General features: G+C 36.4%; 1 protein-coding gene across 1 annotated transcript; it reads left to right on the forward strand.

The window, feature by feature from the left end:
* The first annotated feature begins 5169 nt into the window (after positions 1-5169).
* On the forward strand, positions 5170-9811 carry LOC143939939 (olfactory receptor 13G1-like). The gene is made up of 2 exons (XM_077461031.1): positions 5170-5211; positions 8400-9811. Exon 2 carries the CDS (start codon positions 8464-8466, stop codon positions 9433-9435), a length of 972 nt encoding a protein of 323 aa, XP_077317157.1. The 5' UTR covers positions 5170-5211; positions 8400-8463; the 3' UTR covers positions 9436-9811.
* Positions 9812-17547: the final 7736 nt, after the last annotated feature.

Genomic DNA, 17547 nt, shown 5'->3' on the forward strand with positions numbered 1-17547 from the left:
GGCAGGTGACGTGGCAAGTGGACAAATACAATACACAATTTGTGGCAAGTGGACAATGACATACAGCATATGCACTTGCCTTGCGATCGACATCCGTGACTTCTTCAATCAGGCATGCTGACAACTTCATTGATACCATAAATATAAATGAAATAAGATGTGTGTGTGTTTTTTTTGCACTGGTGCAAGTATGAAAAGTTGATGTAACAGATATATATAAGTATAAGTAACTAACCATCTTCAAAAATTTCTAATTCAAATAGAAAAGATTAGAACAGAATAGAAAAAAAATATAATTTAATAGAATAAAATAGAAAGAATATACAACCATCTTCTGAAATTCAAATTTGAATTCAAAATTTAAATTTCGAATAGTATGAATTCAAATTTTTTAATTAATACATTTTAAATTTGGATAGAAAAGATTATAATAAAATAGAAAATAGACTAGAAAAGAATAGAATATATTATATTTTATTCTATTCTGTTCTATTGTTTTTCTAGTCTATTCTTTTATATTCTATTAAAATCTTTTCTATTAAAATCGAAATCATTATATACTAAATTCAAATTTCGGAAGATGGTTTTATATATATATATATATATATATATATATATATATATATATATATATATACATATATATATATATTTCTTTTCGACATTCGAATTTCATATAGAATGAATTCGAATTTGAATAGAAAAGATTAGAATAGAAATAGAGAATAGACTAGAACAATAGAACAGAATAGAATATAGATACTATCTATTTCATTTTAAGATTTTTTGCAGATTACCATTTGTTTTAATAATATCTCCTGCAGACTGTTAGCATCTATTTCATTTTTTTGCAGATCTCCTGCAGACTATTAGTATCTATTTTGTTTTTCACCAGATCTCCTGCAGACTATTAGCATCTATTTCATTTTTTTGCAGATCTCCTGCAGACTATTAGTATCTATTTAGTTTTCTCCCCAGATATCCTGCAGACTATTATCATCTATTTCTTTTTTAGCAGATCTCCTATAGACTATTAACAGCCATTTCACTTCTTTTTTTGCAGATCTCCTGCAGAATGTTAGAATCAATTAAATTTTTCTTTTTTTGCAGATTACTATTTATTTCCATCAGATCTCCTGCAGTATATTAACATCTATTTATTTTTTTGCAGATCTCCTGCAGACTATTAGCATCTATTTCATTTTTCTTTTTTTGCATTAGAACAGCTTCACAATAGTACAAATGTATATGGTAACACTGTACTGTTCTGGCCACAGTAAATAAATAAATAGTAAAAACAGAGTATGTAAATAAATAGTAAAAAAAAGACAAAGAAATGTTAATAAATTGAAAAAAAAAAATTTTTTTTACATACTGTCACTAGTCAGTGTCCATGATCACTGCCACACCAGTTATACGATCACATTGTACTGCTCTGGTTACAGTACATAGAAACAAATTGTGAAAAAAAATGTTTTATTTAATTTCTTAATTTTACAAAAAAAAAAAAACTTAAAAAAACTCACTGTGCTTCTTACTAAATATCTTAGATTGTTTACTTTACAATAAGGGGTCAATTGGGGGGGGGGGGGGGGGGTATGTGTATTTTTTTGATATTTTAGGTGCCTCAAGATTTGAGATAGGCAGTCAGAACATCAGGACCAATGAATTTTCAAACATACAGTTTATACCATAGATTGTAGACTCTATAACTTTCCTACAGACTAAATAATATACACTGGTTTGGATTTTTGTATGTGTGTGTGTGTGTTTTTTTTTAACAAAGAAATGTAGCAAAGTACATTTTGGCCTAAATTTATGAAGAAAGATTATTTTTTTGTTTTATGTATTTAGCAACAAATTAAAAACCCAGTGGTGATTAAATATTACCAAAATAAAGCTCTATCCGTCTCAAAAAAATTATAAAAAAATTCATTTGGATGCAGTGTTGTTTGACTGATTGTTATTCAAAGTGTGACAGTGTTAAAATCAGAAAATTTACCTGGGCAGGAAGAGAATGCAAGTGTTTGGTATTGAAGTGTTTTTTAAATAACAACAAATAAAAAAAAATATAATATGCTAAATATTATCACCAGCTAGGGGCAGGTGGGATAGCTCAGGTACCGCTATGGGGGAGCCCATATTCTGGCAACTTCTCCTTCCCTTCTCTCCTTTATTGCCTCTCATGCCAGGACCTTCTGGCTTCTAGCTTTATATACATACAATAATTACTTTTTTACCCTGCAGATCTGATCTGCTACTCTTGGCTTGGATAAACATCTAGGGTGGTTGTACCTGGATATTACCGGATGCCTTACCCCCTTCTGCAAGCCCCCAGAAAGTCTTTACCCATATTACATGACTGGGTTAGTCTTCTGGGTTCTTGCTACTGCCCGACCACCTAAATCATCAGGATTATCCCTTCCTTCTCCCCTGGAGTTCTGAAACATTTTTACAATTGACATTGCTGGTTTTCAGGTGAGCTATCTTGCTCTCCGATATACTCCATCTGCAGCTCTACATCTCTGTACCCTGGTTTTTCTCTTTTCTTTTTTCTCTCTCCAAAACCCCCCTTCCCTCCCCCCTTTCTCCCTCCTTTTCCTTCCCCCTTCACCTTCCCCCCTTCCCCTTCCTTTCTCCCCCGTTTTCTCTCCCCTCTCTCCTCTTTTTTCTCTCCCCTGCCTCCCCTTTTTCTCCCCCACCCCCCGTTTCCTTTCCTTTCCCTGCTTAATACACCCCCTTGTCCTTTCTCACTCCTATTTTTCTGTCCCCCCTCTCCCCCTTCTCCTCCCTTCCCTCCCTTCCTCCCTCCCCTTCTTCTCCCTCACTTCTTTCTCTCTTTCCTTCCCCCCCTCTTTAGGTCTGGAGACATGCTTGGCCAATCCATCACCTTTACCCTCAGCTTCTTTAGCAAGGCAGTGGTCACCTTGAAGATGTGTTTGGGGTCATTATCATGTTGGAATATTGCCCTGTGGCCCAGTCTCCAAAGGGAGGGGGTCGTGCTCTGCTTCTGTATGTCACAGAACATGTTGGCAGATTCCTCAATGAACTGTAGCTCCCCAGTGCTGGTATCACTCATGCAGCCCCAGACCATGACACTCCAACCAGCATGCTTGACTGTAGGCAAGACACACTTTTCTTTGTACTCCTTGTCTGGTGGGCACCACACACGCTTGACACCATATGAACCAAATAAGTTTATCTTGGTCTCATCAGACCACAGGACATGGTTCTAGTAATACTGCTTGTCTTCAGTAAACTGTTTGCAGGCTTTCTTGTGCATCATGTTTAGAAAAAGCTTCCTACTGGGATGACAGACATGCAGATCAATTTGATGCAGTATGTAGCGTATGGTCTGAGCACTGACAGGTTGACCCTCCCAACCCTTCAACCTCTGCAGAAATGCTGGCAGCAATCCTACATCTATTTCCCAAAGACAACCTCTGGTTATGACGTTGAGCATGGGCACTCAACTTCTTTGGTCGACCATGGCAAGGCCTGTTCTGAGTGGAATCCGTCCTGTTAAACAGTTGTATGGTCTTGTCCACGGTGCTGCAGCTCAGTTTCAGGGTCTTGACAATCTCCTTATAGCCTAGGTCATCTTTATGTAGAGCAACAATTATTTTTTTTAGATCCTCAGAAAGTTCTTTGCCATGAGGTGCCATGATGAACTTCCAGTGACCAGTATGAGAGAACGATAACACCGAATTTTACACACCTGCTCCCCATTCACACCTGAGACCTTGTAACACTAACAAGTCACATGACACTGGGGAGGGAAATAGCTAATTGGGCTCAATTTGGACATTTTCACTTAGGGGTGTACTCACTTTTGTTGCCAGCAGTTTGGACATTAATGGCTGTGTGTTGAATTATTTTGAGGAGGCAGCAAATGTACACTGTTATACAAGTTGTACACTCACTACTTTACATTGTAGCAAAGTGTCATTTCTTCAGTGTTGTCACATGAAAAGTAATAATAAAATATTTACAAAAATGTGAGGGGTGTACTCACTTTTGTGAGAAACTGTAAATAAAATTAAATAGGCAAAAAGTGCAATACAAATTTCAAGAAATGAAAAGGCGTATATTTTTTTAAAAATAATATTTTTGATGTCTTATATAATATTTAACATCTGGTACTTACCTGGTAAGTCGTGTAAAAATGAATCATTTGAATACCAAGTACTTGACCTAATTACCTTGTTGACCATGTTGATAAAAAAAGCAACATGATCACAATGACAAAGTGTTTTTATTGTAAAAATATTAGCCATATGATCCCCATCTCCATACCTGTCCTGGTGATCATCAATGGATTATGTTCATAAACCATATCTACACGATTCCAATCACATGGGTTTTGATTATCAATAAAACCAAGATACATAGCAATCCAGTACAGAGAAACTTTTTTTGTAACTCGTTTTGTCTCTCAATGCTGTAAACTAGAAATGAAGGCCAATTGTTAGCAAAGGTGAAATCAGTAATTCTGGCATAATTCATTAGTTGACAATGAATTAAAATTAAAACACCAAACCTATAATTCTATAAATAGATTTTACCAGAAAATGACAAGACATGCATCTAGCTAAATGGCACTTGTGCTAACCCTTTTCCATGTCATCACCCTGTTATTTTTAAATATGTTATTTATGTTTACATCAAATTTGGCTTTAAAGGGTCCACCACTGATCACCCCATTTTTTTAATAAATAAACACGCGAAAGAGGTAAGAGGATGCCTGTAATAATATATTCATAATAAAAGACCAAAATTGCTGTTATATATGTAAGCTTAATTTTTTACTTGGTAGCGCTCATCGGGCTATTTCTGACACAATTATCCCAAAGTAAAGAGAATACTTTATTTTTCTATAGAAGTAAATTTATGCCAAACTGTGATTTTGCAACCATTCTTAAATCCCCCCCCCCCCCCTATCTAAAACTGTTGTTAGTTGGCATATATTATTTATCTCTGCTGCTATAATAGGCTTCATTGAGGCTAATAATATTATGAATTCTACTGATAAAAATTATTCAGGTTTAATTATTTAAATTGTACACTAGGTGTCTATTGTCCATACTCCCATGTTAGAATTGTCAAATCCCTTAAGGTTTAAAGGCAGGACATTTCCTTATAAAATATCTCCTTCATTTACTTCACTGTGTTCATTGTATACATAATAATATGACCATGATTCTTTTTCAGGTAAGCTGAAACAAATTACGGAGATAGATTTGCTGAGTTAAGTGCAGCATTTGTGTATATCTGTCATTTTGCTATTGCAAGATCTATTTTCATTGGACAAATACAGATATTTTGGTCTTGTATTCTTTACAGCATCTGAAATTTCATCTTCAGTTCAATGACTTCCAAGGGTTTAAAGTTGCAAACCACACATCATACATTTTAATAAAATATAAAAGCCATCATTTTATTTTTAGCTTCATATTTTTTTTATTTAAAAATACTTCTTAATACCATTACTTCATTACATATTTATGGTTTGAGTCCTTTAAATATTCACAATCTCCAAAAACAAAAACAAATATTAGGATCATGACCTGGTTGGCTAGAACATTGGATAATATGAATAGGAGTCAGGCAAAATTTTAGGAACTATTTATCAAACAATTTAGCAGAAATCAGTCAGTTTTTTTTTTTTTATTCACAAATTCAGAAATGTAAAACCTGCTACTTTACTGTTTAGTCGGTTAGATGAAAGTGAGAACAGAGAACCACTCTGTCTGGCAAAGTATGGCACAGAATCATTTCACAATGTTATTTTTTAGGAGTGCCTTACCTAAATTAACTACGGTAATTTAACTGTACTCAAGCTAGCACTTTTCTCTTTATAGATTGAAGTCATTGCTTGGGCTGCATACCTGTGCATACTTGTGCTGTATACCTCCAAGATAGACCTCTGCTGCTTCTCCCAGTAATGTCTCCTCTCTCTCTGGAAGAAGTAGCAGAGGATGAACCTTGGAGAGAGGTCATTTTAAAGTGCAGACTACATAGGAAAAAGATTCATTTACCTTCTACAGCTGCAGTCATTTTTTCTGTTTCACTAAGATATCTCCAGCAGAGAGGAAGGATGCACATATTGCCGCTAATGTCGCGTACACACGATCGGAATTCCGGCCAGAAAAAGACAGATGAGAGCTTTTCATCGGAAAATGTGACCGCGTGTATGCTACACCGGAATTTAGCTGTCCGAATTTCCGCCAGCCAAAAATTGATAGCATGTTCTCAATTTTTCAGAAGGAAAAACGTTCTATCGTAAATTCCGATCGTGTGCATGCAATTCCGACACGCCAAAAATCACGCATGCTCAGATTCAACTACGAGATGGAAGCTATTGTCTACTGGCTATTGAACTTCCTTTTTTTAGTCCCGTCGTACGTGTTGTATGTCACCGCGTCACTGGAATTTGGTGTGACCGTGTGTAGGCAAGACAGCTTGAGCGGAAAACCATCAGAGCTTTTTCCAACGAGAATTCCGATCATGTGTATGCGGCATAAAGATTATCTGGATGCGTGACTAGACATATTGGAGTCTATCTTGGAGGTGAGAGGCTAGAACACATGGGGTGTGGATTGTAAAAGTGATCTACATGCTTTCATTACGTTATATATTTTTTTCTACACATTTGGACACATTTTTTCCCTCCCCCTTCTCTTTTGCACTAATTTGCACAGTTGAAGAGACTATTAATTATTTGTGAAATTTTCCACACAGTTTTTTACAGTTTGGACTATCATTGTTATTTGAACTTCACATTCATGCATCATTGCATTTTGCACCTTGATTTAATTTAAGCACTTTTTTCTATTATTGCACTAGTACTATGATTGAACTTATGCATTTTTATTTATTTTTTTACATATTGGGGTTGATTTACTAAAGAAAAATCAACTTTGCACTACAAGTGCACCTGGAAGTGCAGTCGCTTTAGATCTGAGGGGAAGATCTGAAATAAGTGGAAGCTCTGCTGATTTTATCATCCAATCATGTGCAAGCTAAAATGCTGTTTTTTATTTTCCTTGTATGATCCCCTCGGATCTACAGCGACTGCACTTCCAAGTGCACTTGTAGCGTAAAGTGGATTTGCCTTTAGTAAATAAACCCCATTGCATTGTGAATTTTTTTAAATATTGCACTTTATTGGATATTTACAAGTGTACATATATAGCGCTGCTTCACTTGAATTATATAATTCTGGTACTGGTGATGCTATAGAAGTTTAGCAGCTGTATAGAACATTCATTACACTTTTTATTTATTTACATTTATTCAATACTTTGAGTAGCACACAAGTACCAAACTTGTTTAGATTAGGGGATGTACAGCAAATGCAGTAACTCAACTGCAAACTATTTAATTGTCTAGTAGCATTTTGGAGGTATAAAAGGTCATTTATCTAAAACAGCTTTAACTTTATATATACTTTTTAAATATTTTAGCAAATAAAATGCTCACAAAGTACCATATTTAACCGTTGGCCGACCAGCCGCCGCACTTGCACTGCGGCAGCACGGCAAGTGCGTGCCCCCCCCCCCCCGCTCGCTCCCTGACCTGATCGCTCGGGACACAAGGAGAACCGGGAGCTGTGTGTGTAAACACACAGTTTCCAGTTCTCTGAGCAGTGAACTGACAGATTGCGATCTGTTAGTTTCCATGCACAGTCCCATCCCCCCTTCAGTTAAAACACTCCCTAGGACACATATTAACCCTTCACTGCCCCTAGTGTTAACCCCTTCACTGCCAGAGCCATTTTTACAGTAATCAACGCAATTTTAATTGCACTAATCACTGTATTAATGCCAATGGTCCCAAAAATGTGTCAAAATTGTCAGATGTGTCCCCCATAATGTTGCAGTCATGATAAAAATCACTGATCACCGCCATTACTAGAAAAAAAAATATTAATGAAAATGCCATAAAGCTATCCCCTATTTTGTAGATGCTATAACTTTTGCGCAAACCAATCAATATACTCTTATTGCAATTTTTGTTTACCAAAAATATGTAGAAGAATACGCATCAGCCTAAACTGAGGAAAAAAAAAGTTTTTTTATATATTTTTTGGGGATATTTATTATAGCAAAAAGTAAAAAAAAATAGTTTTTTTCAAAATAGCACAAAAAATTAAAACCGCAGAGGTGATAAAATACCACCAAAAGAAAGCTCTATTTGTGGGGGAAAAAAACGTAAATTTTGTTTGGGAGCCTCGTCGCACGACTGCGCAATTGTCAGTTAAAGCGACGCAGTGCTGAATTACAAAAAGTGGTCTGGTCTTTGGCCAGCCAAATGGTCCGGGGCTAAAGCGGTTAAACTTTATAATCAAATATAAAATGCTTCTATATGCTAATATTTAAGCCTTATTATTTTTTCAGGTGCACTATTTAATGTATGCTTAATAACCTGTATCGTTTTATCTTTTGAATATTTTTTTCAACCATGAACAGTAATGATTCACTAATTTCTGAATTTATTATCTTGGGCTTGTCTACTGATAAAGAAATTGAAACTTTCCTTTTTATTCTGTTTTTGATTATTTATATAGTAGCCTTGACCGGTAATGTAACCATCCTCCTCCTGTCCATCACAGATCCTGGTCTAAAAACCCCTATGTATTTCTTTTTGGGACTGTTGTCATTTCTTGATATCTGGTGTACTTCAGCTACATTACCTAAGATGCTCTCAGGCTATGTGACACAGTCTAAGGTGATTTCATATTATGGCTGTGTAGCCCAGTTGTTCTTCTTCACATGGCCAATGGGTATGGAGCTTTTACTCCTTACAGTTATGGCATATGACCGATATGTTGCAATTAGAAATCCACTTCGTTATGCATCAATAATTAATCGTAGAGTCTGTGTGAACATAGCAATTATTATCTCTATTATTGGCTCTCTTAATTCGGTGACACACACATATTGTACCTTTAGGCTTCCCTATTGTAATGACAATAAGATAAATCACTTCTTCTGTGAGATAATGCCTTTGCTGAAACTGGCATGTGCAGACACCTATATCAATGAGATTGTGGTCTTTACAGCTGATTTTATTCTCGGTATTTGCTGCTTCTTACTAACTTGCGTTTCATATGCATTTATTTTCAACACTATACTTAAGATACGTACTGCTGAAGGCAAGCGTAAAGCCTTTTCCACCTGTGCTTCCCACATTGTAATTGTATCTCTGTATTATGGAGCTGTCATATTTACTTACATCAGACCCAGGTCCAGCCTGTCTTTGGAAAAAGATAAAATAGTATCTGCTCTATATGCTGTAATTACACCTACACTGAACCCTATCATTTATAGCCTGCGGAATAAAGAAGTAAAGGAAGCATTCCTAAGAGTGTTTAAGAGACTAGTACCACATAGGTTCCAGAAAAATGCACCACCTCGGTTAAGACTTTTTTAATTATCCAAAATTTGGGTTTATTTACGTTATGAAAAATATGCCCTTTATTGCATGTCGCCATTTTACAACATTTTCGAAAGAATTAAACATAATCACAGTTTTAAGTTGCAGTTATTTTAGTAGTTAACCACTTCCTGCCCGGCCTGTAGACAAATGGCGGCTGAGCAAAAGCAGTACATTTCCGGTACCATGGGATTACTGTGACCAATCACAGCAATCAGGTGACAGTTGCACACAATGAATGTATTATTTTATTCATAGCTATACATTGCGTACGATCTCTGTGATTGGTCACAGTGATCACATGGTACACAAAGGGCCAATCACAGTACATCTGTACCATGTGATAGCTGTGATCAATCACAGCTATCACAAAATTACAATGAATAGATGGCATTCTTAAAAATGATTGGTTATAACAGTGATCATCACAGTTATAAGCAATCATAGTGTAAAGAAAACCTAAACATTTCCCCAATGTAGCACAGTGTCACTATGGTAACACCGCATTGGTCTGGTTTCAGTTTGTAAAGAAAAATTGTAAAAAAAATAAAAAATTGTGAATAAAAAAGAAACATTTTTTTAAAATGATTTTTTTTTTCTTTACATACTGTCACCAGTCATTGTCTTTGATCACTGCCATACCAGTCATATGGTGACTCATTTTATTTAATTTCTTCATTTGTTATGCACTTATTTTGGTTATTTTAACCCATAAATTTAGCAGAATACATTGTGGCCAAAATTTGAGAAGAAATTATATTTATTTGCAAAATTTTATAACAGATACAAATAAAAATATTTATTTTTTCCAAATCTTTGGTATTTTTTTCGTTTTTCTTTTATACCAAAAAAAGAAAAGCCCAATGGTGATTAACCACTTGCCGCCCGCCCTATTACAAATTGACGGCGGCAAAGTGGTTTCATTATCCTAACCGGACGTCATATGACGTGATTAGGATTATGAGCCGCTGCGCGCCCCCGGGGGCACGCATCGCGGCGATCGTTGTTGCGGGGTGTCAGTCTGACACCGGGCAACTACGATCTCGGTAAAGAGTCTCAGACGGAGACTCTTTACCATGTGATCAGCCGTGTCCAATCACGGCTGATCACAGTGTAAATGGGAAGAGCCGGTGATCGGCTTTCCCTCACTCGCGTCTGTCAGACGCGAGTAGAGGAGAGCCGATCGGCTGCTCCTCTGACAGGGGGGGTCTGTGCTGATCGATTATCAGCACAGCCCCCCCGAGGATGCCCACACTGGACCACCAGGGACACCACTAGACCACCAGGGAAAAGGTAATAAAAATCCATAATCCTCCCTAGACCACCAGGGTGCCAGTCAGCACAATGGGTGCCAATCAGTGCCCATAATGGATGCCAATCAGTGGCCACAATGGGCATCACTGATTGGCATGCATTATTGTTTGGCACTGATTGGCATCCATTACTATAACACCGATGCCGCCTATGAGTGCCCACCTGTGCCGCCTATGAGTGCCCACCTGTGCCGCCTGAGTGCCCACCTGTGCCGCCTGAGTGCCCACCTGTGCCGCCTATGAGTGCCCACCTGTGCTGCCTATCTATGCCCACCTGTGCCGCCTATCTATGCCCACCTGTGCCGCCTATCTATGCCCATCTGTGCCGCCTATCCATGCCCACCTGTGCCGCCTATCCATGCCCATCCGTGCCGCCCATCCGTGCCGCCCATCTGTGCCAGCTATCAGTGCCAATTTGTGCCACCTATCAGTGTCCGTCCGTGTCGCCCATCCGTGTCGCCCATCCGTGTCGCCCATCAGTGCCGCCTATCAGTGCCACTTCATTGGTGCCACATTGGTGCCCATCAGTGCCACCTTATCAGTGCCCATCAGTGTAGCCCCATCAGTGCCCATCAGTGAAGGAGAAAACTTACTTATTTACAAAGTTTTGAAACTGAAACAAAAAAACATTTTTTTTTTCAAAATTTTCGGTATTTTTTTATTTGTAGCGCAAAAAATAAAAACCGTAGAGGTGATCAAATACCACCAAAAGAAAGCTCTATTTGTGGGAAAAAAATTATAAAAATTTCATTTGGGTACAGTGTAGCATGACCACGCAATTGTCATTCAAAGTGCGACAGCGCTGAAAGCTCAAAATTGGTCTGGGCAGGAAGGTGTTTAAGTGCCCTGTATTGAAGTGGTTAAATAGCACCCAAAAAAATCTCTATCAGTCTTACAAAAATGATAAAAATGTAATTTTGATACAGTGTTGCATGAGTTAGTAATTGACCTGGGCAGGAAGGGGTTGAAAAGGGGTTCAAGTTATCATTTAGTAAACATAGGAAGCACTTAATAAAAAAATTAGATTTTCACTATACACAACTATTAAAGGCAACAATTCCTGATCAGGACCAAATATAGGTTTGTAAATTCACTAGAAACAAACAATATGGGTTAAAATGCAGTATACATGCACAAAAACTGACTTTATGATGTTTCATTTATTGATAATCTATTTTTACTACTTTTTATGGGTTTTGATAGCTAATAGATAAACCAACCCACTTTAATGGTATTACTTCAGAATGAAACGCAGTATGACATAAATTGTGTTAATCACACAATTAGAAGAAGAAACCAGTTAGAAGAAACCAATTTCAGTATTTTATTTTTATTATTTCAAAGTTGTTAATTTCTTACATATTACAGAGAAGTGAAACATTACCAGTGTAATCCCATTGGGTCAAACACCAAATATAATTTTTTTGTATATTTAGATTTACTGGTCCTTGATGTCACCTCTGTAAGGTGTTTATTGTTTGTGTCACTTACAGCCATGGATGTTTTTTTTAAATATGATTTTAATGTTTATGGTGGAATGAAGAAAGATTTTTATTATATATGTATGGTTCATTTGCTGGGAGATCATACCTTAAAAATCATTCTCCTACACTTTTCACTTCTTTGTCCTTTGCTTATATCATTATTATTATTGAAATACAGGATTTATATAGCGCAAACAGTTTTCGCAGCGCTTTACAACATCGGAATGTGGTATGACTTAGTGCCCTCTCTATATATAATACATTCCGCATTCTTTGATATTGATTTTATGATGGTAAATACTAATTGTGTATTTTGGGGTTTATATGGGCATTATTTCTCAGCAATTTGAATATTAATGTTTTGTATGTAATTCGATTATTAAGAGGTTAACTTTGTATCACTGCTCTATGATAGCGCAATTTTGTGGTCAGGTGTGTATAATGAATAATATTGAGTAGGATATATAAAGCTCTAACCAGGGAGACTGGGAAATGTATTTATAACAGGTGAAAAAAAAGAAGAAATCTAAGTTATTTTGGCACATGAGGTTCTTTGAGAATTATATTGAAAAAATTGTGTACCACGGGAGAATCTGAATTTCTACTTCTCTCCCTCATATCAGTTTAGAGCTAAACTCCACATGGGAAGCTAATTTAAAGCAAATTTCCTCATATTATGTGTTAAAAATCCTAAAGGAACATTATATAAGTAAAATAAAAATTCATAGCCAAATTAAGACATGTGCACTGCTAAAAAATGTGTTCGCTTTCATTTTCATTCGTTTTTTGTTTTTTTTTTTCGTTTTTTTGGTCATTCGTTATGATCACAATTAGTAAATTCGTACATTTTAAAATTCGTAAATTTGTACATTCTCAAATTAGAAAATTCGTAAATTTGTAAATTCGAAATTCCAAAATTAGAAAATCTGAAATAGTAACTATTAAATTATAGGTATTGTAATTTCCTTTCCAATTTGGCTGTTAGTGAACATAACAAAATACACTAAAAGCAATAATTTGGAGGAAGAGGAAGGGATTATCACGATGCCTCAAAAAAAAATAGACAAACAATTTAATTTAAAAAAACAAATTCGCTATACAATTTTTATTATTTCATGAACAGATATCACAAAATATACATAAGTTAAAATAATATCAGAGTGATTTTGCTCTCTCCTTTCTCCAGGAAGCATAAGATTTGTAATATGTCGGGCCAAAGTGGTATTGGCCTTAATGTGCTGTCCGGTCAATTCTTCCCTACATGTTTCGCCATAAAAATGGCTTCCTCAGGTAAAATAAAATATGACCACTAAAGAGAAACAATGATTCTACAAAAAAAGGAAGGAAAAGAACATATTGTGAATATATAAAAATTTATTAAAGGGCTATGATAGCATACTGCATAAGAAAGCGGGCTACCACCCAAAATATGGGCACACCAGAACCATCCAAACCCACCCCCAGAGGGCACATCAAGATTGCTCGCGTAGGGCCGAATACCTACCCCAACATAACCCCGCGAAAAAGGCAAGCTAGGCGCAAGCCACATAGACAGCAATCGCCCAGTAACCACCTTAGTGTAACTATAGGGGGCAGGAAAGGCAATCGTAGAGACTAGAAAGTCAAAAAAGAAAAAGAGATAAATAAATTTGATAATATCCACTTTGGGGTGATTCCATGGAGAAAATCCCCAGACGTGGAAACACCAAATCAAAACACAATATATACATAATAGGGCCACCATGGCCTTCATCTATACATACCTATTAAAAAGAAAATTGTAGGAGAATTTAAAGTACGGAGGCGCTGAAGAAGATATAATCAAATAACTATGAATTTCAATAGCACTGATGGTTGAAGAGTATCCGCAAAGATTGGATTGGTATAATAAAGCAATAGCACTAAAACGAGCAAAGAAAAAAGAAAGAAAAAGGAAAAACGGAGGGGGTTAAAAATCAAAAAATCAATCAAGAAAAAAAAAAAAGTGTATTTAAATGCTTACCTTGACTAAAAAGTGAAGGCCAGCTTATATTGAAAAATGTTTGCCAATAATATATAACAAATACAAATTTATCCAAAGTTACGATATATCTGAAATAACACATGCTGTATCTAAACGAATGGAATGTAATGAATTAATAATAATAATAAATAACAATACTAATAAAAACGTTTTATTATTATTTATTATTAATTTGTTCTGTTCCATTTGTTTGGATGCGGCATTCGTTATTTTGGATAATTCGTAACTTCGGATAAATTTGTATTTGTTATGTTCACTAACAGCCAAATTTGAAAGGAAATTACAATACCTATAATTTAAGTTATTATTAAGTAAGTATTATTTCAGATTTCCAAATTTCCAAATTTACTCATTTACAAATTTACGAATTTAAAAATGTGCGAATGTATGGATTTACGAATGTGCAAATGTACTATTTTATGAATGTACACATTTACAAATTTTCGAATGTTTGAATTTACGAATATTCTGAAAAAATTGTTAAACGGGTCTTCCTTAATTCGGATATTTCCGAATTAACAAATTTTTCAAAATTCGTTAAAAAATGAATTTGTAACAAAACGAATTGCACATGTCTATCCAAATTCAGGAACTCTCAGCCCAAAAAATTCAAATACTTTACCTGGGTTTGAATACCAAATCAACAAGCTACAGGAATATGTGGATGAATACAATAGAAAACATTTTAATTGCATCAAGTTATCAATGTATTTCGAGTCATATAAACACAAAATATAATTGTTTTATATATTTATATTTACTGGTCCTTAATGTAGCTCTGTAAGGTGTTTGTGTCACTTATAACTATGGATGTATTTTAATTCAGATTTTATTGTTTATGCAGTAATAAAGACATTGATTTTTAATTATACAGTATATGTATGATTCATTTGTTGGGAGGTCATACCTTAAGAATCCCATCCTACACTTTTCACCTTTGTCCTATGTTCATATTGGGATGTGGTCTGACTTAGTACCCTTTCTATAGCTCTATATAATAAATTCCCAATTTTTTGACATTTCTTACATATTGTCATACAACTGTTCTTACAGGTGTAATAAAAAAAAGTTCAAATGCAATCTATACACAAGCTATACTGTGTGATTTTCTGATACAATAAGTTAACTTTTTGCACAATACTATGACGTGCTGATGACAAATTGTACAGATGTTAATTTACAGGTGCACTAAATACAAAAGTCTAATAAAATATGTCAACAAAATATTTGGATTTGAATTGGAGGCAGAGAAGACAGTGTTGTCCTACGATGTCACATGACTTTTTACTTACAGTATCTCACAAAAGTGAGTACACCCCTCACATTTTTGTAAATCTTTTTGTATACCTTTTCATGTGACAACACTGAAGAAATTACACTTTGCTATAATGTAAAGCAGAGAGTGTACAGCTTGTATAACAGTGTAAATTTGCTGTCCCCTCAAAATAACTCAACACACAGCCATTAATGTCTAAACTGCTGGCAACAAAAGTGAGTACAACCTTAAGTGAAAATGTCCAAATTGGGGCCAAAGTGTCAATATTTTGTGTGGCCACCATTATTTTCCAGCACTGCTTCGAAAATACGGGCATGGAGTTCACCAGAGCTTCCCAGGTTGCCACTGGAGTCCTCTTCCACTCCTCCATGAAAACATCACGGAGCTGGGGGATGTTAGAGACCTTGCGCTCCTCCACCTTCTGTTTGAGGATGCCCCACAGATGCTCAATAGGGTCTTGGTCTGGAGACATGCTTTGCCAGTCCATCACCTTTACCCTTAGCTTCTTTAGCAAGGCAGTGGTCTTCTTGGAGGTGTGTTTGGGGTCATTGTTATGTTGGGATACTGTCCTGTGGCCCAGTCTCCGAAGGGAGGGGAGCATGCTCTGCTTCAGTATGTCACAGTACATCTTGGCATTCATTCATAGTTCCCTCAATGAACTATAGCTCCCCAGTGCCAGCAGCACTCATGCAGCCCCAAACCATGACACTCCAACCACCATGCTTGACTGTAGGCAAGGCACACTTGTCTTTGTACTTTTCACCTGGTTGCTGCCACACACGCTTGACACCATCTGAACCAGTTACACTAATCTTGGTCTCATTAGACCACAGGACATGGTTCCAGTAATCCATATGCTTAGTCTGCTTGTCTTCAGTAAACTGTTTGCGGGCTTTCTTCTGGGATGACAGCCATGCAGACCAATTTGATGCAGTGTGCGATGTATGGTCTGAGTACTGACAGGCTGACCCCAACACCTTCAACCTCTGCAGCAATGCTTGCAGCACTTATACATCTATTTCCCAAAGACAACCTTTGGATATGACAATGAACATGTGCACTCAACTTCTTTGGTCCACCATGTCGAGTCCTGTTCTGGGTGGAGCCTGTTCTGTTAAACTGTATGGTCTTGGCCACCATGTTGCAACGAAGTTTCAGGGCCTTGGCAATCTTCTTATGGCCTTAATTAATAATAATAATAATAATAATAATTCTTTTTTTCAGATCCTCAGAGTGTTCTTAGCCATGAGGTACCATGTTAAACTTCCAGCGATCAGTATGAGAGAGTGAGAGCGATAACACTAAATTCAACAAACCTGAGACCTTGTAACACTAATGAGTCACATGAAACCGGGGAGAGAAAATGGCTAATTGGGTCCAATATGGACATTTTCACTTAGGGTAGTACTCACTTTTGATACCAGCAGTTTATACATTAATGGCTGTGTGTTGAGTTATTTTGAGGGGGCAGCAAATTTACACTGTTATACAAGCTTTACATTCACTACTTTACTTTGTAACAAAGTGCCATTTCTTCAGTGTTGTCACATGAAAAGATATAATAAAATATTTACAAAAATGTGAGGGGTGTACTCACTTTTGTGAGATAGTGTCTATACCAACTCTAGAGAATGTTGAGACCATAAAGTAAGTTTTAAAGTCATGATAAGATCATTGACAGAGAAATCTCAAGCCAGGAAATATGTTGTTTGTAGTACTTTTTTTCAACAACACCTATTTCAAGTACAAATGTAGCGGAATGCCCATTAACTTATAAAGCTCAGATATACGTGCAGGCCCCTTTAACCCCATTTACCTAAACTCCCTTGATTCCAGGGAAGATAAGTTACTCAGCCCCCCTCCCTCATCAACAGAGAGGCAGTAGTATCTAGAGAAATGATCTGCAGCCAGGTGAGAGGACTCTAATGTCAGAATTGACATGCAGGCAGACGAGCCAAAGTCCAATAGCATGCAGATTCTCCAAAAGACCCAGTTACTGGGGGGAACTCCTTC

This window comes from Lithobates pipiens, unplaced genomic scaffold (genome assembly GCF_037356315.1).
Source record: "Lithobates pipiens isolate NorthernLeopardFrog02 unplaced genomic scaffold, aLitPip1_a1.2 Scaffold_3, whole genome shotgun sequence".
NCBI classification, from domain to species: domain Eukaryota; kingdom Metazoa; phylum Chordata; class Amphibia; order Anura; family Ranidae; genus Lithobates; species Lithobates pipiens.